The sequence below is a fragment of the Mercenaria mercenaria genome, chromosome 7 (genome assembly GCF_021730395.1).
Source record: "Mercenaria mercenaria strain notata chromosome 7, MADL_Memer_1, whole genome shotgun sequence".
In the NCBI taxonomy this organism is placed as follows: domain Eukaryota; kingdom Metazoa; phylum Mollusca; class Bivalvia; order Venerida; family Veneridae; genus Mercenaria; species Mercenaria mercenaria.
Window position 1 is genome coordinate 23,935,522 of NC_069367.1, and position 18,268 is coordinate 23,953,789.

Consider the following 18,268-nt stretch of genomic DNA (forward strand, 5'->3'; position numbering starts at 1 on the left):
AGAAAAGATAAAGGTACCTGATTTTTAATTATTTTACATAAATAAAATGTATATTCAGTGCATGAAGTAGTCCGTCACAGGAGTGTGGGATAACCCATGTGAGATAAGATTTTCCAGCATTTCTAAAAATAGAGATTTTTCTGTCCAATAAGTGAGAAACCTCTGTCACCATAGACATTTTTATTAAGTTTTTGATCATTTTTTTTTGTTTCGTCATTTTGGTATTAAATTTTAGATATAACCTGTTCAGAGTAATTTCAGTGTATAACATTAATGTGGATGATAAAATGAACAAAAAATTGAAAATAATATTTGACTTCGTTTGTTTTTTTGTTTTTTGTTTGTTTTTTTATTATATATATATATTATATAGTTTTGTGGTATTTATGATGTCACTGATTAAGGTACTGCTAGATGGATAACTTTTGCTGTTAAAATATGAATTTTGTTTACAATTCTTTCAAAAACAATTCCGTAAATCAGAAACGCAAAATTAACTAGATTATATGAATACATTTATTCACAAGAGGTAAGATAAAACTTCCTCACAAAGATAAATGCAAACTCTCACCAGGAAACAACACTGAGGAGACAAAGTGTGTTGTAAAGGAGATGTTACTGTGAAGAAGGTAATTTACTTAAAGGAAATAATATATCCCAAATAGTGATTTTGTCATTTTATGAATCTGAAGGACACTAAATTCAATTTTTCATGCGTTTTTATACTAGAATAGTGTTAGCGCATGTTCATTTCATGTTGTAACATTTGCAGAATCCCTTGAGAAACATTGGCACCCGCGCTGTGCCGGGCTCGGGCACCAACCAATCCCTTGGGATTCTTCAAATGTTATAACGCGAAAAGACATGCTTTATCCATGTAATAAAAATCTGGTTTTGTTACAATAAAAGTTATATGCACTTGGAAAGATGAAACCTGCCTTTGCAGATGTTTGCTCATTAGAGGAGACTGTATTTAACAGAGGTTATACTGACCTAATATAAAAGAAAACTACTTACCTACTACAATAACTGGGGCATCAGGACAATGATGTTTAATCTCAGGATTCCATTTTGTGACTACATTTTCATGGGAAGACGGACTAACTACACTAAAACATATCAGGAAAACATCCGTCTGAAAGAAAACAATTAGTTAGGCTCAAAAATGTTAAAATTTTCCATCTTCAACAGTATTTTCTAACAGAAAAATCAAATCTACAATATTTTAAAACTTAATTATAAAATGACATAAAACATAATCTTAAAACTTAAAGTAAATAATTTATCCTTAATAACAAATAATTATTAAATGTTTAGCCTAACCACAACTTTTCCACTTGAGAGTGGTTCAAAATGAGCTTTAAGCTTCCAATCACAACCAAGCTAAAACAAGTTAGTATAAACTAAACTAAACCAAGCCAAGTGTCATATTTTGTACCAAACTCTCTGGTTTGAACAAATTTTCACAGCAAAGCGATACTTGTAATCTAAGAGATGTTGCCATAGAGATCTTTCCATCAAAACTAATCCAGTAAAATAATAATGAATAGTGATTTGATTCGAATTTCACTTTAGATTAACCTCACTTCAAGACAATTTATGGGTCTAATCCAGTAAAAGCTCAAGATTTATTCACATAGATGATTTTCTAAAAAAAAAAAATTCTGGGTCTATTTGGACAAGAACAATGAAAATCTCTTCAGTGAAACAAATCAATATAAAATGTATTGCCAATAATGGTACCAACTGATTCCATCTTCTAAAAAGCTAAAAGGCTGATCTGGAAGTGAGTTTAAAATACTATGTAAATTGCATTAAGAAATGAGACTTACTTGTGGGTAAGATAAAGGTCGTAATCTATCGTAATCTTCCTGTCCAGCGGTATCCCACAATCCTAGACTAACAGCTATTCCATCAACCATCATGTTGGCGGTGTAGTTGTCAAACCTGTAATACACGTTTAATCATATCATGAATTTCAAGCGTGCCGACATTTGAGTTTGAAAGAGTTTTGGGCCTGACCAATTTGTTCATTTATTTATATTTCAGTAATTGTTAATATGTCAATATTAAATGTGCAATAAAAAGTATGATTTCATTAATTACTTTCTTTTTTTGCTATAAACTTCTATCACACTATGTCAAAACATGGCAACTCTTTGACTTTTCATAGTCATGGAAATCCTCAGGGGCCCCTCAGGACATTATTTCAAACACAGATGGACACAGGATTGAACCTTCTACCTTCAGAAAACCAACTAGAAGTGCAAATCAAATCTTTGGGGAAATGTGCAGAAAATCTTTTTTTTCCAGTTTAAGTGTAGCTCCAACTTACAAAACTCCAAGCAGCAGAAATTTAACTTTTTTCTTAAAACTTATGAATAGCTTTAACTATCTTAATTGTTTTTAATTAACTGTCACTTATAGCAATACATCAAACAAGGTTGATCAAATGTTGTCCAGAATAAGGGACATGGACATATTAATTCAATATTCCTAGTCCTAAGAAAACTGAATACAGCTGAACCTGGCTTAGTGGCCAGCTGTATCAACACTTGACTTAAACAGACACCTGTATTAAGCAGCCTCTTGCCTTAATTGACCACCTGTATGAAGCAGCTACTTGACAAACAGCCAGTCGGCTAAGTCCCTAAAATTACCTTCTCTTCTTATCTCAACGTATATCAAGCAACCACCTGCCTTAAGCTGCCAGACTGTGTTGCTCTCTTGCCGAGCTGCTTAATACAGTTTTGATTAAACTAATTAAGACTTGGACCAACCATAATATTCTCAAAACACTTACACTGTAGGGACATATTCCCCTGGGAAACTGTCTGTGGTATATGATATCAGCATACATGTTTTACCCACGGTACCATCTCCTACAACGACACATTTGATTGGCCGGCCCTGGGCCATGTTATTTTCAATTCCGTAAAAGCGTGTCTGCTCCAGTTTGGCGGTTTTTCCTTTGTCAACCTTCCTCACAAGCTGGAATAAACATATATTAAATTTCTGTAAATATCAATCTATGAATTCATGTATTTTAAATAGTTTACTGTATGGCTTTATACACTATAAACAAGATCAAGATCATTAAAATCAATTGTAAACAATATCAACCCCTTCAGACTGATCAGTTTATATAACTTCCTTTAAAAATGAATGCATTTGATAATCAATCAAATGGACCCATGCATGTCAGTTATTGTCTGGACAAAAAATTATGGGTGCACGCATACACTAACGCACATATAACGAACAGCCATTTGGACAACTATGTCTTCACTTCCGCAAGCAGGCTCGACAAAACATTAAATTCAGACTTCCGGAAAGTTGGGAAAAATGACCTGACATTTGGTCTCGCAATGTCTAAATATCATTCTGTCAGACTGAAAAACAATTCACCGAACCAAAAATGAACTTGAAATGCAGAACCAAAAAAAGCCTCACTAAACTACCAGTTTAACATGCTGTTTTACAAGCTATGCACGAATCTCTGCCATTCATCCTTTATATTAAGACAGAATCTCTACATTTCGTAATCATTTTTGCTTTCTGTATGTTCAACAGGCGTGTATTTTCATTAATTTCTGGATTCTGCATTGGTAATTTTTAATGACGCCATTTTGTCCGAGATGTTGCGGTTCTCGGGATACGATGAATGCCAGTCAGTCAGACCGCATCTGAGTTAAAAAACGGCGGACCACATCAAAATGTTGCAGTCATGTCCGTCGGACCGCCGAACTTCCAAAAATCTGAAATTATGACCTTTTAAAGTCATCTTATATCAACTTATTTCTGTTAAGTTTGCACATGCTGATTTTGAGAACATTGACAAAACAGTTTTTTTATTACTGAAGATCTTGCTAAATTCTACAGCCTGACAAATATGAAGTCATTTCAAAGATGTTTCTGATAGTTTTATTAAGTTCTTATAATTTGTTTCTGAGAGATCTTGTTCAAACACAGCGAAATCGTTTAATTTCACTGGCATGAAATTGTACGTTTTTGTCGATCATTGGCAAAAAAACAATAATATCAGTAGAACATGAATTTGTGGATTTTACATTCTAAAGATAATATTAACATGAAATTTTATCTTTTTATTGGCATTTAATTTGGTAAATTGATGCAACAACAAAATCCACGCATGTTCCCCACTAACTGCAATAAAAATGTATTTCTCTTTCATTTTCATTGTTCGGTACCCCAGACAAAACCAGACACTGGTAGAAACGAATTTTCTATATTGAACTCATAAATATGGCATGCGAGCTTTTATTGTACAATTTCAATCAAATTTCCTTTTAAAGATCAAAACAGCATGGAAAACTGTAAGACCAACATGTGCAATTTTGATTTTTTTTGTTAAACATGTTGAAAAGCAACAAGAAGAGAAAAGAATGAACGACCAGGAATATTAGGTCTACCAGCCTCATGCACATTCCAAAGAAAACACAAATTTATAATTGTCTAATCACAACCACTTGAATGTCTTGATCCAAAATAGCTCAACTTACATGTTTTTGGTCATGAACCAGCTGAGATACTGTTTTGACTTCCCTCCCCCTAAAAGCCTATCTTCAGTTCCAATTACTGTGTTTCAAGTTAAATCCCTGTGGTGAGTTTCCTGCAAGAAAAAATTAATATCCTAAGAAAACATTTCTCTGAAATTAAATTCCACAGAGCAAATCTTGTATGTGTTATTCATTATGCTATCAAATATAAACAGTTCAAATTTTTTTAAACAGGTACAAACAGCAGCCACTTGTTAACAAAATACAGATACCGTATTTATACCAATTATTGTGTTTCATAGTTTATTTATAGAAGTGTCTATAAATAACATTCATAGTGGCAGTTATTAATAGCAACCAATAACCTCTGTTCTGTATTCATGATAATCATTTGTGAGTATTTCAAAGGTTATTTATAGTATCAACTATAAATAGCAACCAATAATCTCTCAAGAAGAATAGTTCAAAGATACAGAAGAGGCTCTTATTCCAGAAGCTTCCCCTGATTCTTTTGGTGGGATGAATACCCAAGAAAACTGAATTGATTCTGGTAATGTCACTACTGGGGTACTGAATCACTGCCCTGGTACATGTATCTGTCCACTGAGAGACACACCGTGGGAGAAAAAGTACTAATAATTCATACCTGTATAAAATGTATATATCTATAAAATGTGACAGCGCGAATGTAGTACATGTGACAATGTACTGTTGGTTTGAAGTTATACCACTGAGGGACCAGCCTTCACGATTTTTACATGTACTGAATGATTTAAAAATAGCTGAGAAGTAAAAAAATTTACGCTTTTATGGACCTACAGGCAAAATATAGACAGGTACACACTTAAAGTGACATTACTGCTATATTATATACCAACTCTACAGGTGTTAACACCAACACATGGCCTAGGTTAAAGTAACATCCAAAAACTAAGTTATTTTGGTCGGCATTAAATCTCCCGTATTGAGTGTACGCACGCATTGAATGTACACTATTAAACCCATGTTAACCCTAACCCTAACCTTAAATCAGTATATAGTACACTCAATACATGTGTACAATGTACATCAAATAGGGGCGATTTAATGCTGACGATCACCCTAAGTAATGACATTTCACTCTTGCCAATTACAACTTCTCTGCCAGCCAAATTTTAGGCTTGTTGCCAGTATGAAATTTTATTCTTTTAATTAAACAGATTACATTTTACCTTTACCCTGCTAAATTTCTAAAATGGACTGGTCCATCATTCAATTTGGGCAGTACCACTTATTATTTGAAGGGATGTTCAATGAAAATTTACTGATTGAATAGCGAACAGTGCATACCATAATCAGCCTGCACGGACGGTCGCATAGGCAGAACCACTTGCCAACAGCAGGCTAAAACAATGTCTGATACTAAATACTGTGAAATCATTAATATTCGTGGGGGACTTATTGTTGTGGATTTTGTGGTTGAGTCAATCCACGAAATTTAATCCCAAGGAACACTTAAAGTTTCAATTCATTTTATGTTCAAAAGTTGAAATCCATGAATTCATATCCCCGCGAAATTGCCATTTTGGCCAAAACCACGAAATTTCATGCCCACGGTATTAAATGATTTTACAGTATTATATATTGGTACAACAGTCCTATAAAGCAATTTATTACCTTGAAAACTTTAATCTAATACACGATCTCTGCTAATAATGCATCTCTGCTAATAATGCGAAGTACCAAGATTATTTTAAAGGCACTGACCTCCAGATCATAAAACAACTAGAAATGTGTCCCATGACACAGATGCCCCCACTACATGACAAAGGACACAGATCAACTTTGGGAAAACAATACGTGCGACAAAACATTAAAATGACAATTTTTTCTTAGGTCAGGGGCCATAACTCCTACAATACTGAATGAATCCAGACGCAAAACCCCAAATGCACAACTGCACATGCTGACCAACATTCCTGTAAACTTTGGTAACTCTAGGTCAAATACTTTTAGAGCTACGCGTGACACAACATTAAAATGATCAATTGTTAACTAAGTCAGGGGCTATAACTCCTACACGACTGAATGAATCCGGACGCGAAACCCCAGGTGCACAACTGCACACGCTGACCAACATTCCTGTAAACTTTGGTGACTCTAGGTCAAATACTTTTGGAGCTACGCGTGACACAACATTAAAATAATCAATTTTTAACTAAGTCAGGGGCCATAACTCCTACAAGACTGAATGAATCTGGACGCGAAACCCCAGGTGCACAACTGCACATGCTGACCAACATTCCCGTAAACTTTGGTGACTCTAGGTCAAATACTTTTGGAGCTACGCGCGACACACCATTAAAATGACCAATTTTTTACTAAGTCAGGGGTCATAACTCCTACACGATTGAATGAATCCAGACGTGAAACCCCAGGTGCACAACTACACATGCTGACCAACATTCCTGTAAAGTTTTGTGACTACGTCAAATACTTTTGGAGCTAGGCGCGACACAACACTAAAATGACCAATTTTTACAAAGTCAGGGGCCATAACTCCCACATGACTGAATTAATCCGGACGCGAAAACCCAGGTGCACAACTACACATGCTGACCAACATTTCTGTAAAGTTTTGTGACTCTAAGTCAAATACTTTTGGAGCTAGGTGCGACACAACATTCTCAGAAGGACCGACGGACGGACAAGGGCAAATCTATATGCCCCCCCCACCCCACCCCAAAATGGGGGCATAAAAAAGAAATTTTTTAGATATCAGAAAATTATTGCTATATTTATAATGGAAACACGTAAGAAATAGTTGTTTTTACTATTTTTTCCAATCAAATTGGAAAAGCTTTTGTTAACTGGGTACCAGAGGTGTATTGGTCTAGACTGCAAGAAAATGTTTAATGCCATAGTGACTCGGGTTCGATTCCCAATCCGGGCATGCTTTTTTTCTTGATTGGCATTTTTAAGATGGTTTAGAAACAAAAAAACACATGTTTTAATGTTCATAATATGACCAAACTTCAACTTTAAAGAAAGATGATTTTTTAGCCAAAATCTGGAGGCCATTGCCTTTAATACAGTAAATATGTCCTACTACACATTAGGATTTCAAACATCATGACTGTTTAATGTAAGCACATATCAATCAGCAGGATAGGGTGGGGCCATGCTTAATCAGAACACTGACTGTTACACATTGGTCATATCATCATACTTAATCCATCTCTTTTTTGCTCATCCATATCATTTAAATCACACTAAAAAATGAAGTGGGTAAAGCTATTGCACCAACAAAAGGAAGTGCAAAAAGTTCAAATTTTGTTAGTCGTTTTTATTTTAGTTTCAGTCACACCTACACAAGTTAAGTCAGTTATGGTCACTTGCTCCTTTACACTGGTTTAGAATTCTCTCATGTAAGCTATCCAGCAGGCTTACGGGAAGTCTGTGGTTCAACATCATTGCTAAATATATTGCACTAAGAAGCACATGACATGTTAATATATTCTCCACCATTAAATATGTAAGCCTTAATATTATCTAAATTGAGAAGGTGCCACATAAATTCCAACAAACTGACACATAACTTCTTACTTTCAGCTTACAGCAGTGACCGGTACATTCCAATTTTACTGGACAGAAATTTACTTAACCTTTTGATCTGCCCACCTTATCTGTATTTGTATGTCCTCCACTGACATTTACTATCTCAAGAGTACCTACATACCCCCCCCAAAAACAGTTCTTACCTTGTTAACTTTGATCAAACATGACAGAATGCTTTAAAGTCGGAACATAAACATCACTTCTTTGCAATTAACATCAATTAAGTAGATAACCCTACTGGCACATTTTTTTTTTACTTTCCAATTCCAGGTACAGTTCACCAACAACTTGTTACAGTAACTCTCAAGTCTCCCAAGACAGTAACTCTTCAAGTCTCCCAAGTGAACATATAATTATTTGTCTTATCTTTATTTTGATTTAACTGACTGTTTTTTTACACACAGGCATAACACACAATATTAAAATTGCAAGTAGTCTAAAATACATCTGCCATATGATAATGCTGGAGTCACACTTTTTCATAAGCATAACTCTGACCTTTGACCCTGGGTAAATGATCATATCAACATATGTCACACTGCTAAGGAAATGACCTTGACCTTGACCCTGGGTTAACGATTGTGCCATGTATTTCCTATCAACAACTCTCACGCAACTGTAGAAATAACCCAGACATCTGACCCGAGTAAATGACTGTTCAGTATACAAAGGAATGACCTTTGACCTTTCACCATGAGTAAATCATCATATCAACATCTGTCACACTGCTAAGGAAATGACCTTGACCTTTGACCCTGGGTAAATGATTGTTCCATGTATATCCTATCAACAACTCTCATGCTGCTATAGAAATGACCTAGACATCTGACCCTGAGTAAATGACTGTTCAGTGTATAAAAGAATAACCTTCACCTTTGACCCTGGGTAAATGGTTATTCAGTTTTATCATATCAATCTCTATCACACTCCCAACAGAATGACCTTGACCTCTGACCCTTGGTAAAATGATGTTTCAGTTTTACATGTATCCTATCAATACCTGTCAAACTGCCATAGCAATGACCTTGAACTTTTAACCAGCTAAATAAGTGTTCAGTGTATAACATATTCCTATCTGTCAAACTGCTATTGGAATGACCTTGACCTTTCTCCTTGGGTAATCAATATCTGTCACACTGCTACAGGAACAATCTTGACCTTTGACACTATGTAAACTTTGGAACAGGAAAAACAGACTTAAATAAGGGCAAAGGAACAATCTTGACCTTTGACCCTTTGGTAAACTTTGGAGGTTCAACATAAAAACAGCCTTAAACAAGAATAACAAAAGTTACAAAGGATTTTTGTCTTACCTGTTAGTGCTAATGATTCCTTGGGTGTGCATTACTTAAGTCATTACAGAATATTCTGCTACACTTTTACTTCTTCCTAATTTTGTATATGTGACATTATGACACTGAATACTTGTCTGAAAGGCTTCAATAAACCAGACAGTAATAAGCTTAGTCCTAGCTTAGACATATAACTAATGATGCTGTAAGTAATACGTTAAGACTAAATAACATTTTCTTTTCTGAGACATGCTTTGACTCGCAATAATTCAATTTAAACTGAGTAATGTACTTTTTAAACTTGTTTTCAGCCCATAATTACTACAATTCCAAAATTTTTGAGCTGCAAAAACTGCAATTTTCTCAATGAAATATCTAACCCCAGTATAAAATCACTAAAAAACAGAATTTTCTCCACAAAATTCCTGAAAATACTGAATCAAAAAGATCCATGTGTAATTCCAGAAGATATCAGTGGCTGGTTATCAGAAGATAAATCTACCAACATCTTCACCTTAATCTGTGGGGAGTGTTTCAAACATACACTGAAATTAACTGGGTTTTATTTCAAAGTAGTCATAATTTCTTATAGTTGTTGCTGTCATTTTTTTTCAACCATCAATGCAAAAACTCATTTAAATTTGCTTCTTTATTTCAAGGTTAAAGGTATGCTAAATTTATACCAACATATCACACCTAATCCCTCTCCTCACAACAACGGGCAATGCTTTTCAAACAAAAACATTCAAACAAAAAAAATCTTTATAAAGTAAATGTACAGCATACATTATACTATTCAATACCACAATACTTTTATTTTCAGTCAATCACAGAAATACCCTCAATGATTGTTTTTGTGGAGTAAGTAATTGTATGTTCACAGAACAAGTTTGTCACATTATAACTGTGGAGTAGGAAATGGTTTGTTCACAGAACAAGCCTGTCACATTGTAACTGTGGAGTAAGAAATGGTTTCAGGGTTCGACACTAACGGTGTCCCGGGGGCCCGAGGATCCCAAATTTTGAGGAGGAACACCAACTTCTAAAAGCTGGGATTCCGGCTGGATACCTATTTTTTTGGTCAATGATATCCAAAAAGTAAAAGATAAATACCTGTTTGAATAATATTTTAACCCTTTCCCACATCGATACGTTTATCACTGTATCTATCGATTACCAAACAGAAACGTATTGACCCGTGTCTATCGGTTACCCGATAGAAACGTTTAATACCGATTACCGGCCATTTAAACAGAATCGTTTTATCCCGTGTCTCATAATCAATCGCTTTATTTTCGTTCTTTTCCTAAAGAAACAAATTCCCGATGTTTACTAACTCAAAATATGGGATTTCGTCATCATTATTTACGTACAAGATCATGTGGTTACTATTTAAATATATCGGGAACTTTTCAAAGAAATACACCGGGGTTTTTTCCTACATGTGCACGACACTACGTCATGGAAAATAACTGAGAAAACTGCTTGCAACTGGCCGGTTCGCGGGACTTTCCTCGTTCTAAAAATAACAACCATTTAACATCTAAGTATTTTTAAATGTGTTAGGTCATGAAGGTCACGCGTGATACATGCAGATTTCCCCTGAACAACATGGCTTGGAATTTATGGCCTTACACAAAGAAGTATAAAATATATTTATTTTTATAGATCTAGCTCTTTGCCTTACAAAACGGGAAGTGTTAATCAAAACAGAAGGACAGCGGCTTCCAAATATTTTATGACACCCCAAGAGTTAATTGCAGCAGAAGTCACCCGCGATGTACGGACGTTTGATCATCAAAATATTACTTAATATTATCTAAAAATATTTTAATTTTTAGTACAAGAATACTGTAGTCGGTTATGAGTCTCGATCTCAGCGATCTTTTTGCACTTTCAGAAATTTTACGATCCGTTATTTTTGTAGTGTTATTCAGTTTGATGGTTGTTTTTTTTTTATATATATAAATACTTACCGATTCCGATTCGGAAGGTAAGTCTATTAATTATAAATGATATTCAAACATCAAAATGAAATTGTATATGAATTTCAATGTGAAAGTAATCCAAAACAGAATTTTATGCCTAAAAATATAATTCCCTTACTTTAACACTTTATATCTTCAAACCTCAAAGAGAAACTACAATAAATTCTGTATCATTGGAAATATAAATGCCAGGTAATATTAAGATTTTATATTTTAAGATATATGAAGAGAAGTCAAGAATTTCAAGAATTTTTTTTTTTGATATTATAATTTTTAGTGGTTGTCACAATAGACTTGACAATGATTATATCTATAAGATACAAGTGTCTCCAAAGTCGAGACCTTGTCTTGACATTGGCAAACATGTAAATTGATATCAGTTTGGATACATTCTTCTGTAGGAGTTAAGGTGTCAGCCACTCAATACAGAGGTTGCGGGTTCGAATCCCACTGGGGTCACGACCGTAACTTCTCATAAGACACCTGTTGTGATTGTTTTTATATATCATATGATGAGGGATCCCAAAGCCTGAGGAGGACCCCCAGATTTAAAAAGTAGAGATTCCTTTGGGAACCTTGTTCAAATAAGTTAGTGTCTAACCCTGGGTTTGTTCACAGAACAAGTCTGTCACATTGTAACTGTGGAGTAAGAAATGGTTTGTTCACAGAACAAGTCTGTCACATTGTAATTGTTGAGTAAGAAATGGTATGTTCACTGAACAAAACTGTCACATAGTAACTGTTGAGTAAGAAATGGTATGTTCACAGAACAAGTCTGTCACATTGTTATTGTGAAGTAAACAAAAGTCTGTCACTACATGAAGTTTCACAGAACGAAAGTCCACCACACAGTAATTGTGATGTACTGTAAGAAGTGAATTTTGTTCAAAATTGAAGTCTGTTAATTACATATTTACATAAAAAGCCACGCTGACAGTTACAGCGAAGAAAGAAAAAATTCACATTAACAGAAGTCCACCTCCTGTAATATATGAAATGATGCCTTTTAAAGCTACTCACCCACAATTTGGGTGAAATTTTCCAACATGTTCATTTAAACAAAGTTTGGCATAGAATGTATATATGACACTGAAAAATGATACCTAGGGTGAAAATAAAAGTAATAATTATACTGGTAAAAATGCAAGAAAAATGTAGATATTCTGCATCATTTCAAAAGCGTTGCAATGGTTTACTACCTTCAGTACAATAGTTTTGGTTATTTAGAAGAATATCTTGCAAAAATCTTATGTCAGTAAGTTTGTACCACTAGTCTTGTTCTTCTTGTCGTTCGCATCTACACTTTCAGACCAGTAGCCTCGATGAAACTTGTGGTTTGCCTAAGATCCTCAATGCCTCCATACAGTTTCTGGTGGATTGAGGTATCTATTGGCCAAGTCGCAGCTCGCTCCTGGTCGTGCCTTTTGCATCTCTGAAGTATATGCTCCGCAGTCTGATCTTCACCACATGGACAAGTTGGCGATGATGTCAGTCTGTATTTCTTGTACATGTGAGCATTGAGCTTGTTGTGCCTTGAGCGGAGCCTGACCATCATCACTTGTTCAGACTGATCAAGGAGATGAAAAGCATCTTCCTCCATCCTTGGTCTCGTTAGTGCCTTGATGATGGTGACTTTCTCCTTGTAACTCACAGGTGCTGTTGGTTGTTCTGACTGAGCTCCTAGCCTAGCCAGTTTGTCTGCCTCTTCATTGCCTGCAAGTCCACAATGGGATGGAATCCACTGAAGTGCTACTTTGCAGGTCATACTCAGACTCTGCATTCTCCTGGCTAGCTGCGGAGCTTTATTGTTGATCCAGTGTTCCCACTCAGATTTTTTTTCAGGGGTAAACTTACCCCCTGGGTACAAAAACTAGGGGTAAAACACAAATTTTGGGGGTATGATATTTGCCGTGAAGCCAAACGCCGAAAGCTTCAACTGCGACATTCTTGCAGACGAGACAGTTCCCGGGGACCCGGATGTAGATCGGTAACCGTTTAATAAGTGTACATTCATTTATCAATGCGTTAAAAGATACAACCCGTCTACATTTTTTGATGTCAGAGAGCTGTAAGCCAATCGATTCGCAGATGACGCACTGCGGCAGTATTTCCAAGGTTTATTTTTGTACACATAGCGTGGAATTCCAGCTTAGCGGATTCGTCCCTGGCAGTTTCGTACGCGCGCGATCTCGCACCGGGTAAAAAATACTTGAGTGAATTTTATTTTTATTACGTGATTTACGTAGTATTTTACGTGAGTGGGAACTCTGTGATCAGAGCTTCCATGACAGACAGTGCATCTGTGAAAAAGACGACTGAGGAGCTTTCTTCTGCCGAGTCTTCAACCATTGAGACGGCCTTCATGAGTGCTTCAGTCTCTGCCTTATAGTTGCTGCAGTGTTTTCCTGTGGCTGCATGTAGTGTTTCTCTCTTGCCAGATGGGTACTGAATGAAAACTCCTGCTCCTCCATCTTTGACGGCGCATGAGGCTGATCCGTCTGTATAGACATGAGTCCATAATTCCGGAGGATAGTCTTCATTGATCATAGCAAGTGTGAGGCTCTTCCGCATGCCTTCATCCTCTTGCTTCCCGCGGTCAAGATGAGGAACAGCAAGTCTCACAGTCACTGAGGACAGATCATTCGCTAGTGGGTTTATGATGTCTTCACTACATAAGGGAGTCGTTGGAATGCTCAGTTCAGTTTTGAACTCTCGGTTGAGTTTCTTTGCCTCATGTACGAAGCTGCTATGTTTGAGCCGATTCTTTGTATAGCCATCTAGCTTGGCTTTCATGGGATGGTCTTGAAAAGACCTGAACTTCTCTGCTTGAAGCAGAACCTTTGCATGTCTTCTGTCTTGTAACAGCTGTGTGTCTGTTAGCTTCTCCATGAAGGAGATTGGTGTAGACTTTGTAGCACCTGTCATGATCCGCAATGCTTGGTTCTGAACATTGTCTAAAGCCTGTTGGTTAGTTTTGGCAGTAGTGGACCAGGCAGTTGAGCTATACTCTAAATGGGGTCTCACTGTTCCTTGATATACTGTCTTGAGTATTTGCTCGTTTGCTCCCCACGTTGTACCACTAGTCACTTTCAGAGTACTCACTTTTTATAATATTGAAAATTTATGAGAGAAATTATTTTTCGCCTAACATGTGTGGGTTAGTCCCTTTAATATGCTGTGAACGTAATTTAAAGAACAGTATTCTGTCAAATTTTACTGTGCTGTTTTCTGTCCCCATACGCACAGTCATTTATAAATCGTTAATGACAAAGTAATAGGAAAAATTAAGAATCTTTGCAAACATTTTTTTTTTATTTTCTTGTACAGTTTCCTACACGACAGGAAATTTGAATACACACCTGCAAAATGCAGAAAATTATGTATTCTCATTGTTAAGTTAAGAAATGCAACATCATGATATCAATTGCATTTTACATGTCTACCAATTATAATATCTCAATGTTGTAACTTCATTAAACTGATTTTTTTCCTCAATTGCAAAGAAATTTGAAGCTTATTAAAACCAGTCGCTAGTCTGCATTCCTCTAGAAGGTAGTGTCAATTTTCCAAAATATTGCCAAAAGAATTTTTAAGCCCAAAATGGCCAGGTTTTGTGGCCAATGCATTATCTTCTAACTCAAGTGTTTCCATAGCTACAGACAAATCAACTAAAACATATATTTCTCTAAACAAGACACTATATGGACCCTTAATGCAATTGATTTTCTCTTCTACTGCAATTTGAATTTACATAAATTACAACCATAATGCTTCTTGAAACTATGAATTAAAATGCATGAACAACATTTGAACCGTGCCATGAGAAAACCAACATAGTGCGTTTGCGAACAGCATGTATCCAGACCAGCCTGCGCATCTGCGCAGTCTGGTCAGGATCCATGCTGTTCGCTTTCAAAGCTTACTGCAATTGGAGAAACTGTCAGCGAACAGCATGGATCCTGACCAGACTGCGCGGATGCGCAGGCTGATCTGGATCCATGCTGGTCGCAAACCCACTATGTTGGTTTTCTTATGAACAACATTTTGTTTTGTGGAAGTTGTGAGGTCATACTGACATAATTCAAGCTGAATGGTGGCTTTCCCACTTTTAACCCTTACCCTGCCAAATTTCTATAATGAACTTGTCCATCATTCAATTTGGGCAATACTATTTATTATTCAAAGGGGTGTTCACTGAAAATTTACTGACTGAATAGCGAACACTGCAGATTTTTTATCAAACTGCATGTATGTGCAGGCTGATCATGATCTACACTGGTCGCAAAGGCACAGTCAATCCTGTCCAGCATGATAAGGGTTAATGGTGGATGAGGACCAGAGGTGCATCTCTGGGCATAATATTTCTTGCTCAGTGAGAACATGATCTTTGGCACGGCAGTTGCATTATAAGCTTCCTCAAGTAACACACCATATTCAAGGCTCAAACCCATGACTTTAAAGACTGGTCAAAGTGATTCAAAGACATCAACCTTAACCATTCGACCACAGAGGTGCCTCAAGCACATCAGCTACACTGTATGTAAGAACATTTGGTTTTCTTTTATCATATGCAAGTTACTATAAAACCTCAACAATACTCATCAAATTTTCAACTTCAATATTCATTCCTGTTACTTTGTATCAACTTTTAACTGTCAATCAGCTTAGCTCAGTAGGGAGGCACTGATCTAAGGATCGCAGTCTAGTGAGTTCAAATCCCTGATGAGGCATTACATTCTCCTGTGACAACTGATAAAAGACACTGTGTGTGAAATCATTCACCCTCCACCTCTGATTCAAGTGGGGAGGTTTGCAGTTTCTAGCAGAGAACAGGTTAATACTTGTTAACCTTCATGCAAAGTGGTTAACTGCCCACTGTAACATGACCAAAATACTGTGCAACAACCAAAACAAACAAGCAAATCAACTTTCAACTGCCCAAATTATACAAGTAAATCCTCAAATCTGGGACAAAACTTCACAAACAAAAAAGAGCAAAACCATCTGTTTGTTTACATCCCATGGAATCTCTGTGAGATCATGAAATCATGACTTACTATGTAAATTCATGATCTCCAGGGGATTCACTGCTAATTACCCTAATTATATTGTGATCTGCTGGTCGGTTCCCAACTAAGATTACTCATTATATTTAGCTATATGGCCTAACACCAGCAGGGGAACAAAAAAGAACAATACATTGTTGCTTCCTTCTGTTCTGAATTTCTCAATTACCATAAAATGCCAGAAGAAAAAGAAAACAAACAAAAAATCAAAACTATTCTTTACATTATACTTAGAAAACATTTAATTACGTTGGCACAAAAAATACATGGTAATGGTCCAAACAGCTACATGTCCTGGGGACATAATTTCACGGATTTGGATTTTTTTTTAACATAAAACCAATTGGAATTTTGATGATTTGATATTTAATTTTGTGGATGACTCAAACAAGAAATCTACAAATTAAAATAAATCCTCCATGAATATTAATGATATTTTATGACAGTTCATTATCATTATGACATCTTTATACACTAGAAAATTATGAAACAACACAATTATCCAGTCATGACTATTACAGACTGGTATTAATTATGATGTCAAATCTTCTTAAAACGATACAAATTTTCTGCTTAAACACATATATATTTATTTACTTGTTTTCATTGCTTGAAGAAATAGAGATTTTTTTTTTTACTTTTATGTCTATGACTAAGAACTGTTTCATAAGAGTTCTGACTTCACAAACAGGACTTGTGGACTTTAATATCTAAGTATCTAAGAGAAAACTTTTTCAGAGTCTTTCTTAAGCCAGAAAAAAATTCAATTATATTCTCATGTTCACAGAAAGGAACATTTTTTTTTCTCGTCACAAGGATGACTAAGAACTGTTTCACAACAAACAGGACTTGTGGACTTTTATATTAATGATCAAATTTTGCTTTTTGCTCCTTCATGACTCTATCCTTGGTTAGCAGTCCAGTTCTTATCCAACTAAACTGTATACCCTCTGCATCTTGATGTATGCATAACATTTAATGTTTGAGTGCATTTCTAGAGAAAACTTTTTTAGAGTCTTTCCTAAGCCAGAAAAAAATTCAATTATATTCTCATGTTCACAAAAAGGAACTTTTTTTTCCTTTGTCATGAAGATTAATTGTCTTAATAACAGTGACACAAGAAATAAGCAAAATTTCATTCAAGTTATCTGTGATAAAGTGAAAGCATTTGAAGCAAAAAAAATGTCTAGCCTAAAATCCTTGAGAAGTGTAATTCCAGAGTAAAATGCAAACTCAGCATGAAAAATTAGAGTTGAATCTAGTTTAGACAGATCTTTATCTAAGTGTCTCTGATTTCAGGAATCTTCTGCCAGAGAAATTCCTGTTTCATTCTAAAATCACTCTCACATGTTTAATACACTACAAGCCCGTAGTCAAGAACTCTTAGAAGAGATTCACCTAGAATTTGAGATATAAATTTCAATTAATTCCCCAATTTACTGAAGAGTTCCTAATCCTATTCTGACGGCAAGAAGACCACTTGTCGTGTTTCATCATCTGAGTGGGAGAAATCTAGATCAAAGACCTGTGTTGTACTGTTAAACATTTTTTGCACACTAAACTTTAAGGTTTAGGAGTATTATCATCAAATAACACAGTTTAGGAGTATATCATCAAAACACAGAAATGTTTGATAAATGTGAAACACCTTTACCAACAATCTACCTGACCATTACATGTTCTGCTGTACTCTCCAGTATGATGAATACAGGTTTTTTTCTAGCTAATTTGGGAACATAGCCTATACCCCCAAAATTGGGAATTTTGATGCGTAAATGTTCTGAATTGGGAAATATTTAGTCCCA

At 35.7% G+C, this 18,268-nt stretch overlaps 1 protein-coding gene across 2 annotated transcripts in view; it reads right to left on the reverse strand.

Moving 5' to 3' along the window:
• LOC123554740 (ras-related C3 botulinum toxin substrate 2-like) overlaps positions 1–18,268 on the reverse strand; it is a 39,337-nt gene that overhangs the window by 11,853 nt on the left and 9,216 nt on the right. The window contains exons 1-5 of one of the 2 annotated variants that reach the window (XM_045345044.2): positions 9,431–9,788; positions 4,524–4,633; positions 2,804–2,991; positions 1,833–1,947; positions 1,018–1,135 (exon numbers count right to left, since the gene is read on the reverse strand). In XM_045345044.2, the coding sequence (XP_045200979.2) occupies positions 1,018–1,135; positions 1,833–1,947; positions 2,804–2,919 (349 nt within the window). In that variant the 5' untranslated portion in view covers positions 2,920–2,991; positions 4,524–4,633; positions 9,431–9,788. Of the gene's footprint in view, positions 1–1,017; positions 1,136–1,832; positions 1,948–2,803; positions 2,992–4,523; positions 4,634–9,430; positions 9,789–18,268 lie in introns of those variants that run through there. The other variant, XM_045345046.2, reaches the window with a different exon arrangement.